The sequence below is a fragment of the Amblyomma mixtum genome, chromosome 9 (assembly GCF_055824585.1).
Source record: "Amblyomma mixtum isolate Tamu chromosome 9, ASM5582458v1, whole genome shotgun sequence".
Lineage (NCBI taxonomy): Eukaryota > Metazoa > Arthropoda > Arachnida > Ixodida > Ixodidae > Amblyomma > Amblyomma mixtum.
Window position 1 is genome coordinate 47954482 of NC_143020.1, and position 16327 is coordinate 47970808.

At 43.4% G+C, this 16327-nt stretch overlaps 1 protein-coding gene across 1 annotated transcript in view; it reads left to right on the forward strand.

The window, feature by feature from the left end:
• Window positions 1-16327, forward strand: part of LOC149328918 (venom metalloproteinase Antarease-like) — a 45121-nt gene that overhangs the window by 19012 nt on the left and 9782 nt on the right. Inside the window, exons 6-12 of the mRNA XM_089559139.1 lie at window positions 1181-1237; window positions 4710-4846; window positions 5145-5216; window positions 5822-5949; window positions 9521-9570; window positions 10443-10551; window positions 13546-13713. Coding sequence (XP_089415265.1) covers window positions 1181-1237; window positions 4710-4846; window positions 5145-5216; window positions 5822-5949; window positions 9521-9570; window positions 10443-10551; window positions 13546-13713 — 721 coding nt within the window. The remainder of the gene's footprint in view (window positions 1-1180; window positions 1238-4709; window positions 4847-5144; window positions 5217-5821; window positions 5950-9520; window positions 9571-10442; window positions 10552-13545; window positions 13714-16327) is intronic.

A 16327-nucleotide genomic window follows, 5' to 3' on the forward strand; every position in this document is an offset into this window, starting at 1 on the left:
GCCTCTTCATATGAAAGCAAGTGAGTTTCACCCTACGCGTCCACACGACAGTCTGGAGCCATCGAGTAATAACAATGCTTTTGGCGATAGTTTACGCTATCACTTCCTGAAGAATTTTTTCCTATAATGTATGTCCATGTAATGCAACCATTTTGCCGCACATTGTGCTTTTAGTTCAATGACGGGAACTTAGGCAAGACTACTTGGATCAGCAAAAGCTTGTTGAGGACTCTGTTGCGAATATTTAGATTTCATAGCAAGGGTTCCTAAAAAAAGCATTTGCTATAAATTCAAATCATTCCTTTGGTGTTTCGAGGCAAGGCCTATTCAGAAAGCGCGTCAGTTCTCTACAGCCAATAACAAAAGTGTCTAGCGAGAATGCGTATTGAGAAAGCAAGAATTTGAGGGCATGATCTTTTTAGCACGCATTTCTAATAGAAATAAAGGAGGGAATGAAACTGCAAAGTGCAATTCTCTCTTTTCATAAAAAAAGCATTCATTAGTTGTTCAGAAGCACTTTTGTACAGTGCCACCACAACTAGCAGGCAGCCTGGAATACCTATGAACCTCTCAGGAACTAGAATGCCAGGCACAATGGATACACCATATTGGGCATTTGAGCCGAGCGTTAAGCAAGAGATATTGTGGAGTACAGAATCTCATCTTGCAGGGGAACACTGTTCGCTAAGCCCATTATAGCGATTTAGAACCGTCAAGGAAGAAGTATGGTCTTATTGAACGTGTATATCACTTGTCGGATAAAGAGCCACATCCAACTGCACAAAGAAAGGTAACAATGGCAAAACACATCCTACAACCTTGTAACTTGGCAAAATATAACCATGCGAAACTTATGAAAGATATGAAGAAGGCATAATTTGCGCTCTCGGTTGAACTGCCATTTTTACTTGCATGAAAAATTCAAGGCCAAAGATTTCAGAAGGTATGCACCTTTGCCATAGTCAGCGTATATCCAGGTATGTTGCAGAAGAGTAGTATAATCCTTAGTGTCCTACTTAAATTTTGATCGTATGAGGGTAGACAATTAATTTAGCAACTGTAAGAAGTTGCTCTGCGTATTGCACAACATTCTTATCCTTCGAGATCATCATGACTACATTAAACAACGTCTTTCAAGAAGTGGTATGTCCACATACCCTGCCTTTTTTTTCCTTGCCAGATGAAGCCACTGAAGGCGCTCCATTTCTGGAGGAGGACGAGACAAATGAAACTGATGGTCAGTATTGCTGAGAATGCAACCGGTCTTATTCAGCAGTGCAATTTAAAGTAAGTCATGCACAACCCAGCTGATGTGTGTGGTGAAAAGCAGTGGCAGTACCTCTCCACCTTATACATATGCACCTTACTGCCTGCAATTTATGTTTCTGAGGATTGAAAATTACATAAAGGCGTCAGAGCACGCACTCTTGTGAGAACCAGATCCAAAATTCATAAATACTTCTACCACCGCTCACTCTAAATGTTTGCCTTGACGGCCTTGAACCTCATAGCATACATCTGCATACAAATAAGTGTGTCAAACTCGTTCACTTAAACAGTCACACACAGTCAGCAAAATTATGAAGATGCATTCTAATAAAAGTTATTTGCAATATAAGCATTTTTAATCAAAGAAAATATTCGGTGCGCATATAAAGTAATAAGCATTTTTTTTTTCATTTCTTGCGTCTACTCTCCGATACCGAATCTCTTCTTCTGGATATTTTCTTTCTCGGTACTATACAATTCGCATAAAATACAACTCGAGCGGCTCACTTTAACATTAATAACGAGTGCATTGTCGCAAGTTTATGCCGGTGCGTTGAAAGAAAAGAGCAAAATATTTACACATAGCCGTGGCTCATCCGCCACCTCACTATGCTCCAGATGCAGGCCTGTGCTCGCAATGTTAACATGCATGCTTTTTTAGTTCAGTGGCTTTTAGTCGTATATCCAGATCCATCTCTTCTGCATTCAGGATTTTTTGAGTCGGCACGTACCGTCCTTGCAAAAGTAACCGGGCAATGGTGGTTTGTTTCTTAGCCACTGAGCGAAGCTCTTATGTCAGCTCTTAAGTTCTGAGTCTGTTTAAATGTGAGCCCTTGTCCTCACGTTTTGACACCTTTCTGTCTTTAGGGTTGCCCTAACATGTTCTATTATACGGTTCAGAAGCAATAGCATGTGCTCGGTTACTTTTGGCAGAGGGGCACATTCTTTCAGAGCGAGGTTTGCAATCTGACCAGAAGCGCCTAGTACGAGACGCGGGGCAGAAAGATGTTGGTGTGCACCAGGTGTGCACAGGCCAGTCTTTCTAGGCAAAGATATTTCCTCTTCAATGACCTCATTGAAGAGGAAATATCTTTGCATAGAAAGTCTCCGTCAGTCCATTTTTTCTCTTCATACAGCTCTCCGAACACTCGTCCTTACTTTAGCAATTATTGTGTTTCTAAAGAGAAAAAAAAGAAAACAGTTTGGCACTGCTTACAACTTTCATTTTCACGCCAAAATTCATCCCTCTCCACCGTAGTCAGTGCATACATCGTTAGATGGTGGGCAGCCCGAGAAAAATAAAAATAAGAACTGTCCCGCCTGCTCCGCCTTTGGCCCAACCAGTTTAAACCAATTTAAAATAAGTAATGCCGTGCAATAAAATTACAAAGAAGACAGAGAAGTTTGCTTAAATTCTAGGATCATGCGGAAGCAAAATTGCATGAGCGATAACGAAGATGATGCAGAAGGAACAATCTCGGTCTGTGTCTAGTCACTCCAGATGGAAGTTGGTGAAGACGATTTCCAACGCACAGTGCGAGAGGTGCAGCTTAACACCAGTTGTGATCGGCTGCAGCGAGAGCCTAGTGCTCTCGTGGACTGGACATTGATGCTGACTTGTTCCCTCAACCGCGAGTTAGAATCCCTCTCGCGGCAAAAGTTATTTCATATAATATTGTTTATTTAGTTATTTCACTTGGTACAAACCCAAAGACATCGCAAGATGTAAATTTTGTTTTACCTGTCTGAAGAGTGATTTCTCAATAAAATGCAGCATATTGCATGTCATGCAGCCAGGCTGGAATTAAAGCCTCTTAGAGGCGCTTGTGACACTCCCAGAGTTTCAGTTTTTTGTCACAGACATCTGAAAACTGAGACATGAGACTTCAACCGTAACATCACGTGCTCGCAAACAACTCATGTCGCACAGAATACATGGCTCTCTTTGTACCCAACCTCTTTCCACTGATTCGCGAGGATGTCGCAGTTGGGCGTCTACTTCGCGAAAGTTGCTTGCATTCTGCCTGGTTCCTGGCTTCCAGAGAAGCGCTGCATATAGGGGCGTAAAGCCTAACATTGCTTTGTGGAAAAGCCAAACAGATTTTGCGCAAGATAGCATATATACACTCAGTTAGCTTGTGCTTGCGGAAAAGTATCGAGCAGAGTACAAAAGCCAAATCGTGTTCCCAAAGTGTTTTTTTTTCAGACTCCAGTTGTGTACTTATCGTGGGAAGTGATTTCACTCGCATGTATAAATTCTCGGGATGTCGAATTTTTTGAAATTGCACTGAGGTCAGGATTCTTAAAAAGTGACCATTGGTACTCATTCATATTTTTATTAATAAGAAAACATTACTAGTCCCCTTGCGAGAAAAACCGAAAGCGTGTTTTAATGTGTACACTCGCAGATGATACAGAGAATTACAGCGATGGCAAGAAAAATAGGGTGACGTCACCAAGCAGCCGAGAACGTACAGCAGGACAAACCTTTAGCTGGCGTGCGTGACGGCCGCTTTTTCCATACTCTTCCAGCTTATGACGGGGCAAAATTGCGAATATATCAAATCTAAGCGCAAGTTCACTAAGCCCGTGCTTAATATTGAGCTTTCCGCAAGTTTGCTTCGTCAAAAAGAGCAGGAGTGCTGAAAAACCGGCCGTCGCGCACGCCAGCTAAAGATTGGGCCTCTTTACTAGCAAGCCGAGCACAGCCATTTCACACAATCATATACAGTCGTTCGTCTCCATATCCCCCCCTGGCTGACGTCAATGTGTAACCAGTTTTCTAGACTACATTCATGGTAAAATTGTCAGCAACCGCTTGCCCTACAGCATTGCGGGCGGTGTCGTGCGATTTCTCGTTGCATGCTTACATGTGCTAGTCAAGTTCGAGGCTATAGCTTTCTACAGAGATTCGAACCGACGACATATGCATCTTCAATTGCATGGATCTAAGCTACGCCTTCTCCTAAGGTGCGGTTCAGGTTTCCCCCGAGATCTGAGGCAGTTACTGGGGCACTTGTTCTCCCCAGAAAATATTTTTTGTGCCGAAATAATGACCCCTTTGCTACGGCGTCTCTCATAGCCTCAGTCGCTTTGGGACGTTAAACCACTTAAACCAAACCAAACCAAACCAGTGACGCAACCGCTCCTCGTACATCGTTGCAGGTGGTGACATATGATTTCTTTCTGCACATAGCATACATCTCTTCGGTTGGGGGCAAGCTCGTGACAGGAATTCGAAGCGAGGGTCCGAGTGTTTCATTTGGACCTTTGTTGCACTTTCGAGCTATGTGCAATCAGCGTTCGGAGATGCGTCTTCGTTGCATTTCTGAGTGAGCAACCTGCTTCGAGGTCGGACGCTCACGATGGCCCACTATTGCATTCGTCTTCACAGCAAGTCCGCAGCCTTAATGCCTTCTGATATTTTTTTTTCCTTACAGAAACCCAAACCGAGAGACCCAAAAAGCATCCCATGAGGTTCATTGTCGAAACCTGCTTTGTTGTGGACCGTAAATATGAGTCTGCATTTAAAGACATCTACGATCTTGTACAGTACATTTCTAAAATGTTAAATGCGGTAGGCATCTTTCTTTTTATTCTCAAAGTATCTCATACCGGTCCCCTCAATTCCTTAACCTTGTGAACCATATCAGTCATGGCACTTCGAGCTGTCTCTGTGCCCACAGAATAACTAAACGAATTTTCATTCAATTGGGCAAAAAAAAACACTTCGCCAAATTTAACATTGACATTGAAGCACTTTAAGGTGTGTGGTTGTATTCGCATATCAAGGTGAAAATTCTGAAAAGAGATGGTTTCATAGAAAGCTTGCAATGTTCTTTTTAATACTTGTTTGTTTCTTTTTTTGGGTGAAGGTAGCCCTCAGGTTCCTCGACATGACACAGCCGAAGGTACGGTTCCAACTTAACAAGATCATACGAAATATGGTAAGACATTCTTTTCAAAAATGCAAAATATCATTCTCGCCTCCAGTCTGCTGGATTAGAGGATAGTCTTGCCATAAATATGGATTTAAAGATCTTCAACTTGCTTCTGACTTCCACGACTATTTCACCTATGAACTCATCAGTATGTTTGCACAAAGTAGCTGTCTATTCTGCTGCGAGTTCAAAGATCTGCTTGCTCGTTTTTTCCTGAACATCAGTGTAAAGGAAGAACTTGCTTCCGCCTGTGCCTTTAAAATTTCGCGAAGGTAGTTTGGCAAATGATGGTGTCATCATAAGCTGACGCTACTACGGTCGTTTTCTAGCACACCTTCTTAAACGTGTAACACAAAAAGGAGAAATTGTTAGGGCATCAAAACATATTACCAAAGCTAACCTCTGTTTTCATAAAGCTGAGAATGATGAATTAATGAAGCATAAACTGCTTAAGATTGCAGAATTTGTTAACTAAGCTTGTTCGGAAAAAAAATATTTTCTTGGGTGTCGTCTGCGGTTTCTTCTCTAAACCAATTTTTTAAAACAACAGTGCATCGGCATTTTGTCCAACACTTTCTTTTTCGCTGCTACCGTTATTCTTGCTATTCTAGAGTGATATTATCACCAACAGGACGAATAACGGGACGGACGTGGATGCGGAAGCGACATTGGATACCATGAAACAATACGCACGTCGAGGTGCTTTCAGTCATTGTGATATTGCTGTTTACCTGACCAGGTACGTGTACTTGGTTTGAAACATTGTGCTTGGCGCTTGTTTTTTGTGTGAGAGGTTTCAGCTTTAGCACATAGGTCAATGGAATTATAAGACAGGAGAAACTTTTTGTAGAAAGGACGTTCAACGTGTAAACGTCTTTCCCACTGGCTTTTTAGAAGATGACGAGAAAATTATGTCAGTGTAATGAGGACGGCAACATGCACGAGCACATACACTTCCTTGGAGCACGCACTGAAATGGAAACTGCAGCCAACCGTACGGGACGCTGTACTACTATTCACCGTATTCCTACTTAGTCTCTCCTGTGCTTGGGCTTTTGTGTTTGTGTCTTTTCGCGCTGCCCTTCTAGCCATGACACTAGACCAACAGACCCACACCACAACTCTAGTTTCTCAGAAGGCCGACGTCTTCTAAGAATTTCAATAATGACCTGGCTAACGTGCGCCTTTTACCTCGCGTACTTTCCGGTAGCACCACGTGAGCGCGGCTGCCCAGTGTCTTAGTTCAGCTCCTCGGGATGCGCACGAAAGCCTCACGCTCACAGGAAAAGCGTTGCCGTATTAGCGGACAATTTAGTATGTGCTCCTCAACAGCACAGTACAGGTGTATAACTGAAGAAGCACCACGGTTATTGTGCAGCTGCGTTGGCAAGGATGCAGAATCGGTGCGCAGATTGTACAAGAGAGTGACTTTCTCTAGACACGGGCACCATGTTTCGCAAGAAAGCAAAAAGCCAGTTGAAGCGGAGTGGTCCGCCACAAGCTACTTGGCAAAAGGATACCCAACAATTCTGGTAAAAAGAATTTTTGAGCAAGAAACAATTTATGAACAAGTTCTCTTCAAATAATTTACGATTTCACTAAAACCGTCGCGGTGACTCAACCCCCTAAAAAACGCGGGTTCGATCCCTGCCGCGGCGGTCGTATTTCGATGCAGGTGAAATTCTAGAGGCCAGTGTACTGTGCGTTCATACTACAGATTAAAGAACCCCAGGTGTTCGATATTTCCCGAGCCCTTCATTACGGCATCCCTCATACCCGGAGTGGCTTCCGGTCGTTAAAGCGTTGAAAGAAAAAACAAGCAGAAAACTGCCGTCGGGTGATGTGCGGATATATTTATTGGTTTGGTTTATGGGGTATAAACCAAACCAATGAATATATCCGCACATCACCCGACGGCAGTTTTCTGCTTGTTTTTTCTTTCAACGATTTTTATATCGTCAAAGGCGTTCCTTAGAGCTTTTTAAAGCAGTCTAAACTGTTCATATCGATCGATGGAAGCACTTTAAAATAAAGATTTTGCTATATATGAGAAGGTTGGATCATTACCTTCAATATTTCTATAATGGTTTCTCGCGATTTTGAAAAAATTGGTTTTGAGCAAAGGAAATGCCGCAGTACTGTCTCACATATCTCAGTGGACACCGGATCCGCGCCGTAATGGAATGGAGCAAGGTGGTAATGAAAGAAGAAAGAGAGAAAGAGGTGCCGTAGGGGAGGGCGATGGAATAATTTCGACCACCTAGGGATCTTTAACGTGCACTGACATTGCACAGCACACGGACGCGCCTTTTTCTTTCCGCCTCCATCGGAACGCGGCCGCCATGGTCGGCTTCGAACCAGGGTACAGTGGCTCAGTAGTACAGTGGCTCAGTAGGCTCAGTCGGTGGCTCAGTAACCACTGAGCCACCCCGGCGGGTTATTATAATTTTTCAATATTCAAAATTTTTGTATGACATTGTTTGAGATACACCACATTTTGAACTTGGACTGACGGGAAGCGCTACCGAGCGCCTTGGGAAACAAAATACACTGCTCTGTTTCCATGGCACTGCAGTACGAGAGGGAACCCACTGGATATTCCCCATGAATCATTTGTGGTTCACTTTACTTGATCAACGATGGAAGGCTGAATTTATCTAAGGGAGTATAGTGACGCAGACTATCTAGAGCTGACTGCGGGCAATTTTGAATCAGCACATGTTAAGGTTCTCTAGCGAAAACCATGTGAGAAATAATGCAATGGTCAAGAATCATTGCGCTGTAGATGCGTACAACAAATGAAGTAAACCTTCTTCTATTAGAACAAGAAGATATAAAGCGCGACATAGTCATCTAAGGTCTGCTCTCAAAACGGTGCAAGCCGATGGTGGAGACAAAACCTGTGATGCTGCAGCATCCAGACGATGTCTATGGAAATCATGCGGAGGGAAGGCAGCGCAAAAAGACAAGGACGAACAGAACGGAGCCGGCAAGCCTGTGGTTGAAGCCTGTCCTACCTGTGTCTTTGTGTTCGTCCTTGTATTAGCGCGATCCCTCCCCTATTTCTATGAAATCTGACCAATGAGCCTAAACCTAACTTTTAGCTCATTAGTTTTTGAACGTCACCTGCATATGTACACCAATGACTCAGTAAGCAAACCTGAGCAGTAATGCTTTGGTGCATTTGAGATGCGCAGCCTCCAAATCTGACAGTGTATCGTCAAGTAAAAAGCGCACCTTGTTTTGAATTTCATCGGGCTATGCGATTAATACTTTTCAAAAACGAATCAAATAAGAACTGTGAATGAAATAGGAATCAATTAGCGACAGAATAGAATCCAAAACGAATTGACTACTTCTAGCAGTATTCGTGCAAGACAAATTAAATGCATTGCCACGAAGCGCTAGCTGCGGCGCTGCAGTACCCGTTTACAACTTACGGAGTTGAATCTACACCTTTCAAAAGACGAAACCCTGATCTGAGCTAAGAGTGCACAAGACGGAGCGTATTACTTCAAACATATTATAAAAGTGCCTTTTGCTATCGATGACGACACATTCCATTCATTTCGGATTATTTTAAGCATGCACTACTGGTTTCTTCAGCTGATCGAATAGAAGGATACTTGATTGACTGTTCGAAAATTTAAAATATTCGCCAATGCCTAAAAATTCAGTAACGCTCTCTGCGCACAAACGGGTTAGCATTAGGAATATAAAAAAAAAGTTTTCTTGCCTAAATTCCCCGAACGTGATCTGGAGCACCTGAGTACGCTTCGTAGTTTGGCTTCAGCGCAAACAAATTGTGGGAGGAAGTATGACACCCTGCATCAAAGAAATGCTCAGTGCGCGCTTGAGCAAAATAACAATTAAACTTTACGCTCCAGCCGATGGGGCGCAGAAAAAGCGCTAGAAAACAAAAGCGCGAAATGGATGTAAAGAACATAAATCTCGCGGAAAGATAGCTTTGAATCACTGAAGTGCTGTCGTGCTGCAGCTGGCTGTACATATGTGAATGGTGCCCAAGTTATATAACATATTTCAGTGAAGGAACCAGAAAGCTAAGAAATTCTCATTGCGTGGGTATTACATAGACGTCAATTCTGTCAGCAACAAGTGACAAGAAAATTACAAATTCAGTGCTGGTAATCCTTGGCGTATACAGAGTGAAAACCAAAGCTTAAGAACCCCAAGGCTGTTTGTATGGTAATTATTTGTAATGGGTCAATGTGTTTGTTCTTAATTTCTGAATGTTTTTTCATTGATTTTATTGATAAAGCTGTGAGTTACAATGGTCTTCATTTTTTTAGCGAGGACCTAGTGCTTGTAGGAAATGACACAATTGGAAGCGACGTTGATGGTGAGTTGAAATTTCCTTTTGTACTCGCGAGTTTTGGGTTGGAGTAATTTAAATGAAATTTCGTGAAAGGAATGTAACCTATCGAAAACTACTCGAATTACCTAATGAAATTTGCCCACATTTTACGAGGGTTAGGTGCTAGCAAGCATGAACCTTCCCCGGTCGCAACACGTAACACAGGAAAACAACCAGTAAATAGATAGATGGAAACAAATGACACCAGGAGCCCATTAGGTTGAAATTCCTGACATTTACACTAATATAATTGGACTTGAAATAAGAGCTACAATTTTCCACTCGCGCTAAGCGTAATGTATAGGGACCGAATTCAAAAAAAAGGAACTCAAGGTGGAACACAGTGGCGGTCTAATGTGAGAACCACTGAAGAATTCGAGATTCGGGAATCTCATATAATATCTACGTTGCACACCTATAGAGCACGTGTGGAGACGCCAAAATTGGGTTTGACTAGCTGATGCCCGTAGGTCTGATATCGTTATATGCAGAGCCAACATAGACCACACTGCCGCATGAAGCCCGCAGCATCCCTCTTTCGTATTTGTGAATTCATACTAGACGCTTACAAGGGCTCGGTGCTGTAAAAACCTCAAAAAGCCCAAATGGCTCCGCTTACACAATTTCGCAGTTGTCATTACATCGGCTGTGGCGGTTCTTTACAACCCATTCAAGAGTTTCTTCCCTGGTCTGAAAAGCACCTTATGCTGGCACCTACTTATGTACAGAGATAGAGCGCAAGTGACGCTGGTGCTGAAAGATGCATTAATGAAATTTCTAAGAAATTTTTTTATTACAAAGCTAAAAGGAAACAGTGCAGACCGCATAATGTGCTACCCAAAAAATTTATTTTTCAGGTATCGCTTTCATTGGCGGCGTTTGCGGAGATGAAAAAGTCGGAATTGTAGAAGATAGGCCCCCTACTTATGAAGGCGTGGCGACACTAGCTCACGAGATCGCACATATGTGAGTACCGAAAACATTTAACATTACACAAACAAAAATTGCATCTTAATGAACTCTGTTTTGAATGCAGTATAAAGGCAGTGCGTACTCATCAGATCGTCTGTGTGAAAATTTCTACTGCGCTCTCAACCTTTTCGCATTATTATTAGGGCTTCATCTCAGGTTGGCATCAATTATCGTTAAAGCCCGTAATGATCACATTGTTCTCAATATTTCTCTGTTTAAAGCTGTGTAGCAGTAATAACACTACATTTGCTGAACAACATAAACTTCTATTACCCAAGGCCAAAACTAACTGCGAAAACCGCGCAATTTTCAATCCTCTCTGTGAGGAATTCATTGTCATTACAAATGCTTTCGCTCCATATTCTGCACCCATTTCATCATTCATTTAAGATTTACGATTTTTTTTTCACCGATCAGGGTGTTTTTTCTCGCTTGTTTTTTTTTTTCGTTTTGACATTCTTTCTGCACTTCGACTTTGTAATGTGTTCTTTTTTGTGGCTAATATTGCATTGCAACACTCCGGTTTCAGACTACTGTATGCTCATCGGTTGTTTTGTTGCATTGTAAGTTAACGACCAACATTGCTCATTTTCTCATAGGAGGTTCCCCGGACTGTGTTTGCTTCGGGACCTACTCCCGTAATACCGATATCTATGTATATTCATGTATTTCACACCGAAAATAAGAATATTCATGATACTGAAGCCTGCTTCTCCAGGAGCTCCCAGAAAAATAGCTAGTATTACAGTTCCCTAACCAAAATTACTATGGGTTTGCGGATGGTACTCTTTCATATCCAAATCAAGTACAAAACTGTGTATGTTAGCTACGAAAGGGAATAGAGGGCATTGGTTTAAATAAATCGAGCGCACATCAAACAGTGACGGAACCGAAACAAATACAAATGAAGCATTTTTCTCAATATTGCATGCATGTGCGAATATTCGCAGTATAAATTAATCGTGCGCAACCGTAAACTGCTTGCAACAGCAGTGCGCTACTGAACATTTGATTACTACCAGCACGTACAAAACGCTGAGCCCATATAATACTTTCATAACCGTCGGCCAAAAATATAAGAAAAATCATATTCTGCTGATGACGACGGCAAATTAACAGGTGTCAGGTCACATTAAATAAGAGGGTCGTGAGATACTTCTAAGGCATGACCTCCGAGATAGTGTCCAGGGTAACGCTTTGCCGAACTTCCCTGAGCTCTGCAAACCAACCCCAATCATGAGGCCATGTACGAGTGCTCGGAGTGCAGCAATACAAATGGACCGCGCCGCCGAGCTGTGTACTCTTTACCGGGAAAGACGATCGCAGCATTATGCTGTGCATCATTGGAATAGGCCCAGCCTTTGGAGCAGCCGTCAAATAATGCGACGGTGTGCCTTATTCGAACTTCGCGCCCATTATTCGAAAGCAATTCGAGGCCATGCTAGTCTGTTCTATTCGTTTCAAACAGTTTTGCGCGTGCTCTGTTCGATTAGTTGAGCGGATGAAATACAAGTACGTTCGATTTGTTCCTCAAAACTATCGACTATATGGACACGCCTAGAAATAACTATCCCGTTCTAGACCGCGAAAAGGCGGGATGGTCTCTTGCTGTATCTTACACCAGTAATGATCACATAATTTTCCTTAAAGCAGCCTCAAATAAACGGTTAAGAATGTTCGAACAAGAACGAATTAGCATTGCCTCCACAATTCTCCCTTCTAATAAAGGACACAGTTTAGAACACTACGAAAATGTCCCATACTAATTGTTCCGAATTGGCGACATGACCAGCCAGCTAATTTTAGCCGGGCTATCAAAATTGTAATATCGGCTGTTGAATGCAGCTACGCTAGCTATAATGCTCTAAAACTCCTTAATTTTTCTTTTGCTGCCTTCGTAATTTGGTTAACAAGGTTATTGGCGCAAGGAAGCTGGTCTAAACAACGACATACCTATCGTGTTTGGTCTGCAAGAGGTGAATTTCAAAGTTCAGTTTTTGAAGAATTTCAGATTTTTTAAAATAACCACCAAAAATAAAAGTTGAGGCAGACATGCACCTGACGTAGTTACAGAAGGGAAGAAGGGAGCCAGGCATGGGATATCCGTGTAATCATTGGAAAGCCGATAGGTGCCTACGGCTACAACAGATCGAATCCAACACTTTCTACATAACTGGTGCATGAAACAGGGTGGTCACCATACGCCATAGATCTCGATGTCAAAGAGGGAGCCGTGGCTCTCGGCGTCTTAACCAATTTAGGCTTCTGTGATTTATTCCGCAAGCAAGAATTCGTAATGCATAGTAAGATAGCTTTGTTGCGGCTTTTTCGCACTGCACTAGACGCACCATCGAACAACTTCGAAGTAGTAAAAGTGTAGGAGACAGTATTGCAAAACTAAAACGCAAATAAAATATCAAGATAACGGAAGGCGCATCTTACAGGAGCAACAAGTGGCTGTGGTGTTTTGTGGATATGCATTCACGCCTTAAGGTCCCCTGTAAATGAAGGGCACACTATGCGAGAGATGTTAAACAAATAAGGAGATCACTAGAGCCTACCTTTCAAAACTTTCTTTAGGTAGTCTAAAGGCTGTCTGTAAAATCAGTCAGAAATTTTAAGGTATGCCCTCTTGGAGATAGCCTCGTGTCCGCCACTGACTGGCGCCAACACGACCATGCTGGTGCCACTAGAGCAAAAAAGTGTCGCCGTTGGCGTAGTAGCGCGAAAGAAAAGAGAGGCTATGAAATAATAATTTCCCGTGAGCGCCACTCGTGGTTCCTCTACCAAAACCTCAGTCATGAAAAGGGCAACTATACGAGTGGAATTTCTCAACAAACAGTATTTACTGCACGCTGCTTGAGAGTAAAAGCGTCAGCAAAGTGCATCCGACCCAGCCTGCAATATGTTTTTTTAACAAAATTCCTGTGTACTTTATGAATTGTTTGCCCAATCTGGTATGAAAGCCTTCTTATTGCAATATTTCAGACTAGGAGCCAACCATGATAGCACCAGCACTCTAGAGGAGTTTCCAGGCTACCCCGGAGCGGAGAACTGTTCTTCAAAGGACGGCTACTTAATGAGCTATATGGATGGCGGCAGAAAAAAATACAGGCTATCCAACTGCTCCAAGGATCAAATACGATTTATCTACAGGTAAAATATGCGATTCAATTCAGCATCTATTCAAATATATAGCTTTCGCTCACGGTTTCAGTTACGAAAATATCTGTACAGTGTATGCGCTGAAAGTGAAAACAATTTCAGACGATGGGTGCATTGGGGCAGCAGAGGATGCGTTAACGTTCATGGTTCCTCCGGACGGAGCAGCCACTGCCGCTGGCGGGTTCAAACCGTGCAAGTCGGTCGGCGTGATCCAGTTGGTTGGTGAACCTTTGACACTCCGTACTCCCTCTACAATCTCCCCATGTAATCCAGCAATGAGAGTGTAGCACGCCATGCCGCCTCTCTATTCTTCCCCACCCGCCACCCGTCGCCTCCTAAGCCTCTCTCCGTCTTGCTCCCCCTGACAGTGCAGAGGGGATTTCCCGCTCTCTACTCTCACACCAGTTTCTTCTTTATATCTGGCAAACTTTACCTCTTTAGATACAGCTTCAGAGAGCCTCCTTCCTCGGAAGGTTCCTACAGTTCATTAGCCTCTGCAGCCTAAAGTAGGCAACACTATCGACGCCTCAAAAATAGCTTACCTCAAAGTCAATGCTTTGGAGTTAGACTGAACGAATGAGGTTAGTCAAAGCTTCTTAAGTCATTACACATGAGATTCAGATTTAGCAGGTCCGACATCTTGCTTCTGGGAAGCTATGAAACGGTCGCCTTTCCAGAACTTCACGAAATTCATACCGAAACTTTGTGACGTCTGGCGTTACTATAGCCTTATCAGCAGGGGCAGAGTCTAGCCCGGAACTGCTAAGTGTATTGCTGTTCCAAAAACAAAATTGCACAGTGTTTAGCTATAAGGCTTAAATAGCAAAGCTTACTGGAAGTTGTGCAGTAACAGGAGCTGCCTGGGGGTTCCTGACGCCTCGCTTGCGACTCCTTCCTATGCTCCTCCGCTAGCCACGCTTGTGGGTATATGTCTTGACGTTCGAAATACCCTCGCTTCGTACCCGCAAAGCTGGATCAGTGCGGGACCTTTGGATGGCCTCTCGAATTCGAGCCCACTGGGCCGTGGCGCAATGAGACACAACTTGGATAATGTCGAAGGTAATGTACTGACTCTGTGAACTCCCTTCCTCCTCTAGCTTCCTACATGACATACCCCGTCTTTCGTAGAAGCACCTGCACGAGACTGAGTGCGGAAGGGGTAGGTAGGGAATCCGCGCTCTGACAACTCCCCGAACGAAACCTCCTTCGTGCGTATCGCAAAATCTGTATTGTTCGAAGGGCGCCCATTGTGGACGCTGCGAAATTATGACGCATTGGCATGTGTTCCCTTAGGATTCCCTTTGCGCAAAGAGCTCCCCCTTATGAGCATTGAACTTCGACATCGCCACCTGTGACTCCATCTGTAACAATGTTTACAGGGCAGGAGGTGCAAGAGGTTCGGTCACGTGAGCGGTGTCTGCAACAACTCCATCGTGTGCGCTAGATGCTCCGAGCCACACAGCGGCGAAAATTTCTCGGGCGACTGCCTTGAACTGCGCAGCCCTCATGACTCTTCCTCGAAAGACTGCCCCCGTGTTAATTTAGCGGACGGTACTCAAGCAAATGTTCCTAGACCATTCTACGTACAGACATGCCGCGGCAGAGGTGCCTAGACGTCATTCGCGTCGCCGAATGTTTTCAAAGAAGGCAACTTCATTTCATGTGAAGGCCCCAAGCGCCACTGCAGTGTGCCCGCTTCCTCCAGAAATCACACAAAAATAAGGAAGTCCTGCGCCTTGTGACGGCGAGACTCCTGCCTCTGATAATATGAATGCGACAGCATTTCTAGGCAATGTCGGGGGTCGTGTCATCAATACGAGTCCGCAAAACGTGTCCGCAGCAGTTGTGATGTTCTCAGAAGAGAACGTCACAACTGCTGCCGTCGAACGAATGGTTGTGATCGATAGGGAATAGTGTAAGGATGCTGCGCAACCAAATATTAATATGACGATCAGTTAATTAATTGCAGCCAAAAATTTCAAAAAAAAAAAAACATCGAAATAGTGCGGACGTGGATATAGTGAGTGGATGAGAAAGCAGCCGTGTTCGGCAAAATAGTGCAGAAATAGGCAAAGGAGTGAAAATAAGCTTTGAAACGACTGGAAAGGAATGAAAATGAGTGATAATTATTCCAACAGGAAGGTTAACGGCCATAGCATAAATCATTGGACGGTTGAATAGGCTTGACGGGATTTAGCAAGTGGACGCCAAACAACCACGGAGTCAGATTTTAAAAATCAAAATGGTTGATTGAGATAAAAGAAGGTATAACCAGAGTAAATGAATGAATCCTTAATTAAATCATAAGATAATTACGCCAGTTCAGTAGTTAAATGAATTAACGAACAAAATTAAAAATTATAAAGAGAGGCAAAAAGTGGCGACGATTGCCGAGGAGGCGTCAGTGCATTCGCATTCTCCCAATGCCGGTCGGCGCAGTGATCTCTAATTTTTTTTTACCACCAGTACTGAAGCCTTGTACGCCTACTGGGACGTTGCCCAAACCGCGCTGCCCAACTCCTCAGACGGCTTCAGACAAAAGCCACGATGTGGGCTGTGACCAAGTTCTACAAGTAATTGAAATGGTCACGTCCACCATGAATGT